The 2,921-nt window shown below is 60.1% G+C and overlaps 1 protein-coding gene across 1 annotated transcript in view; it reads right to left on the bottom strand.

Moving 5' to 3' along the window:
- Positions 1–2,921, bottom strand: part of LOC103590668 (peroxidasin homolog) — a 38,071-nt gene that overhangs the window by 33,147 nt on the left and 2,003 nt on the right. Inside the window, 4 exon segments of the mRNA XM_008572963.1 lie at positions 863–890; positions 893–1,816; positions 1,819–2,082; positions 2,085–2,321. Of these exon segments, the coding sequence (XP_008571185.1) occupies positions 863–890; positions 893–1,816; positions 1,819–2,082; positions 2,085–2,321 (1,453 nt within the window).

Genomic DNA, 2,921 nt, shown 5'->3' with positions numbered 1-2,921 from the left:
TGACCTGTGGACTTAGTTCATAAATCCAAGGACTATGAAGAATCGTTGTGGGAAAACTCTAATGAGTAATTACTTTTATTTCCTTAAGAGATTGATGCAAATAAACTGGTATAAATAACATGAAAAAGAAGTTCATGAGCAAAAGACAGAAAGGAGCACCAGGAAAAAAGAGAGCCCAAATATCTACACTTTGGCGAACTTTAAAAGTCTAATTTGTGACCCTATTGTGGCAGAGGGAAGACGACTGGCTGTGGGTCAGGTGACATCAGTCCTCACCCAGACCTCGGCCCCTCCTCGCCTAGTGGCATCCTGGTCTCTGCTTTACCTGAAAAACCTCATTTGGCTGCCCTGACGCTCCTGCGCACGCCCACCCCAGCAGGCCGGTGGGATCTGCTCCCAGACGCCGGCACCGTCAGGCAGTCACAGCACGTGGCCACATAGGCCAGATCTGGGTACCCAGGTGAGCGCAGGAGAGGCTGCCAGCAAACCCTTGGGAGCTGGCGCCAATCTCTGCCCTCTCTGCTCCCGACACAAAAGCGGGCACCTCCTCCCTGAAGCCCCTGACAGCAGGCCAGGTTCTGGTGTCTTCCGTGAGGAGCAGCCCAGCCCCTCTTCCAGCTGCAAAGTCACCGCTCCTCTGGGAACTCACCGCGCAGCCCCGACCCCTCCCTGGCAGGAGCGCAGTCCTCAGGGCCGCATGCAGGCCAGTCTGGACCCTCATGAGCTTCCCTCATCCACCCTTTCCACGACACACACAACACCTCTAACACGGAGACAGACAGCAACACGCAGCCCCCGTCTAGGTCATTCTGGCATCTACACAGACACGTCACGTCACTGCAGCCGGTCTCTCTGAACTCACCTCTTCACCTTCTCCCGGATCTCTGGCTCTTGATCTCATTCTCCAGCTCGTCCAACGTGTGGGCCGCCGACAGGTTGCAGTAGACCCTGTAGTCGTGGTAGGGCGGGATGCCGTGGTCGTGGCCCCGCTGGATGGTGATGGCGGCCAGGTCCAGGGCCACTGTGTGTGCCATGGAGAAAAGCCGCTCCATGAGCTCCGTGTTCAGCAGCTGCGAGGGCACGCGCATCTTCCCCGCCACCCCGAACATCCGGAAGGGGGAGAAGAAGGCTTTGTGGAGGGGGATGTGGCCTTGGGCGACAGGCTGGAAGTGCTCGTCCAGTCGGTAGAGCGGCGGGTTGACAAGCGTGTGGCCAAACCTGAAGGCGGCTGTGGCGAAGGCGTTGAAGATTGCAGCATTGATGCTGGGGTCGTAGCTCGGGTACTCGCCCAGCGTCTTCATGCCCACCTCCCCCAGGACCTTGGGGAGCCAGTGCCAGTAGGTGATGTGCGGGATCTCTGTGCCCACGATCTCCCTGGTCTCGTAGTAGATGGTGTCACCGTCCCAGTGGGGGTTCAGCTTGAGCAGCTCCATGGCGATGCGGTTGTGCTCTTGGAACCACAGCGTGTGCATGCCGGCCAGGCCCAGCTGCTCGTTGGCACGGTGGTCCCCGGCCAGGACGCAGGGGATGGGACTCTCGTTCTCATCCCGCATGCACTCAGTGGGTGGCCCCGTGGCAAAGGGCAGCAGTGGCTTCCCGGACCTCTGCACGATGCCCTGCCTCAGGAGGCCCCAGTGGCTGGCCAGGTCGCGGATGCTGCGAGCCTCCTGGTCTGTGCTCCCGTACACGTTGGAGGCATCGATGTAGGACGTGAGCTGGTTAATCTGCTCCCGAGGGTACACGGAGTTCATGAGCAGGGAGGTCATGCTGCTGCCACACACAGGGCTGGACCACACAAAGAACATGCAGCGGGCCTGCCCCTGACCTGTGGGTCGTTGGGGGGGATCATGACAGAGAAGCAGGGGGGGTCGTTGCTGCACACAGAGCTGCAGTGCTGCCCGCTGGAGAAGCGGGCCTGGCTGAGGGCCACCACCATGGAGTCCAGGTCGTGGTCCAGGAACTGGCCCCACCGCATGACCATGTGGGTGAACTGTGCTTCGGGCGTGACGGTCTCCATGCCTATCAGGGTTGTGGACACCAGACGGGGCATGGGCAGCGTGTGCCCGTTGCAGGGCTGTGGGGGTTGATGACCCGGGGGGTGTTGAACCCGTTCTCATACACGGCCTTCAGCAGGCGCTCGAAAGCGGTGGGCGAGGCGCCCCACATGGGATGCTGCAGGTTGTTGCGGGTGCCGTCGTGGGTCCTGTACTTCTGGTGGAAACACATGTCCGAGCAGTTGATGTGCTGGTGGGCGGTGCAGCCCGACAGGTTGGTGGCGAGGCTCAGGTACTGCGGAGACAGCAGGTGGTTGTAGTGGTAGCCTGCAGCAGAGAGCAGAGAGGGACAGAGCTTACTTCCACCGGAAAGCAGGCAGCTCCGGCCTGCAGCCACGTCTCCTTCACAGCGGACCCACCTCGTGGGGGATCCCCTGCATTTCCACGTTCACCCATCCAGCCCTAGTCGTGTCCATAACACTCAACGCGGCTGAGCACCAGCGGCCTCCCCGCCCCCAGAGCAGGACCACTTTCCCAGACATTGTCCCTCCACACCGCGGTCCACTCAGGCTCTACGCTCCGCTGCTCCCATCCAAGCAACTGCCGCCTCTGTCTAGGATGCCTCCAAAATATTCCCGCCCCACGCCCTCCTCTCTGTTCCTCTGGCATTATCCTAGCCAGATGTCTATGCTGCCTGACTTAACTTTCAATAAACAGCCTCCTGCCTCGCGGAGCCTCACCACACACACAGTGGTCTACCTGCAGGCTCCGCTGGGTCACCTTCTTGCTCAAAATCCTTCAGCCTTTGCACACCAGCTACAGAAGAAACCCCAAACTTGTCAGCCTGGAGCACTGCTCCAGCAGGTGAACCCTGTCTTCCCAGCCTCTGCCTTCAAGACGTCTGCTCCTGAGCAATAACACTTCTCC

This window comes from Galeopterus variegatus, unplaced genomic scaffold, assembly GCF_000696425.1.
Source record: "Galeopterus variegatus unplaced genomic scaffold, G_variegatus-3.0.2 Scaffold853, whole genome shotgun sequence".
In the NCBI taxonomy this organism is placed as follows: Eukaryota; Metazoa; Chordata; class Mammalia; order Dermoptera; family Cynocephalidae; genus Galeopterus; species Galeopterus variegatus.
Note: the sequence above shows the minus strand (reverse complement) of the source record. Positions and strands in the feature narration are given on the sequence as shown.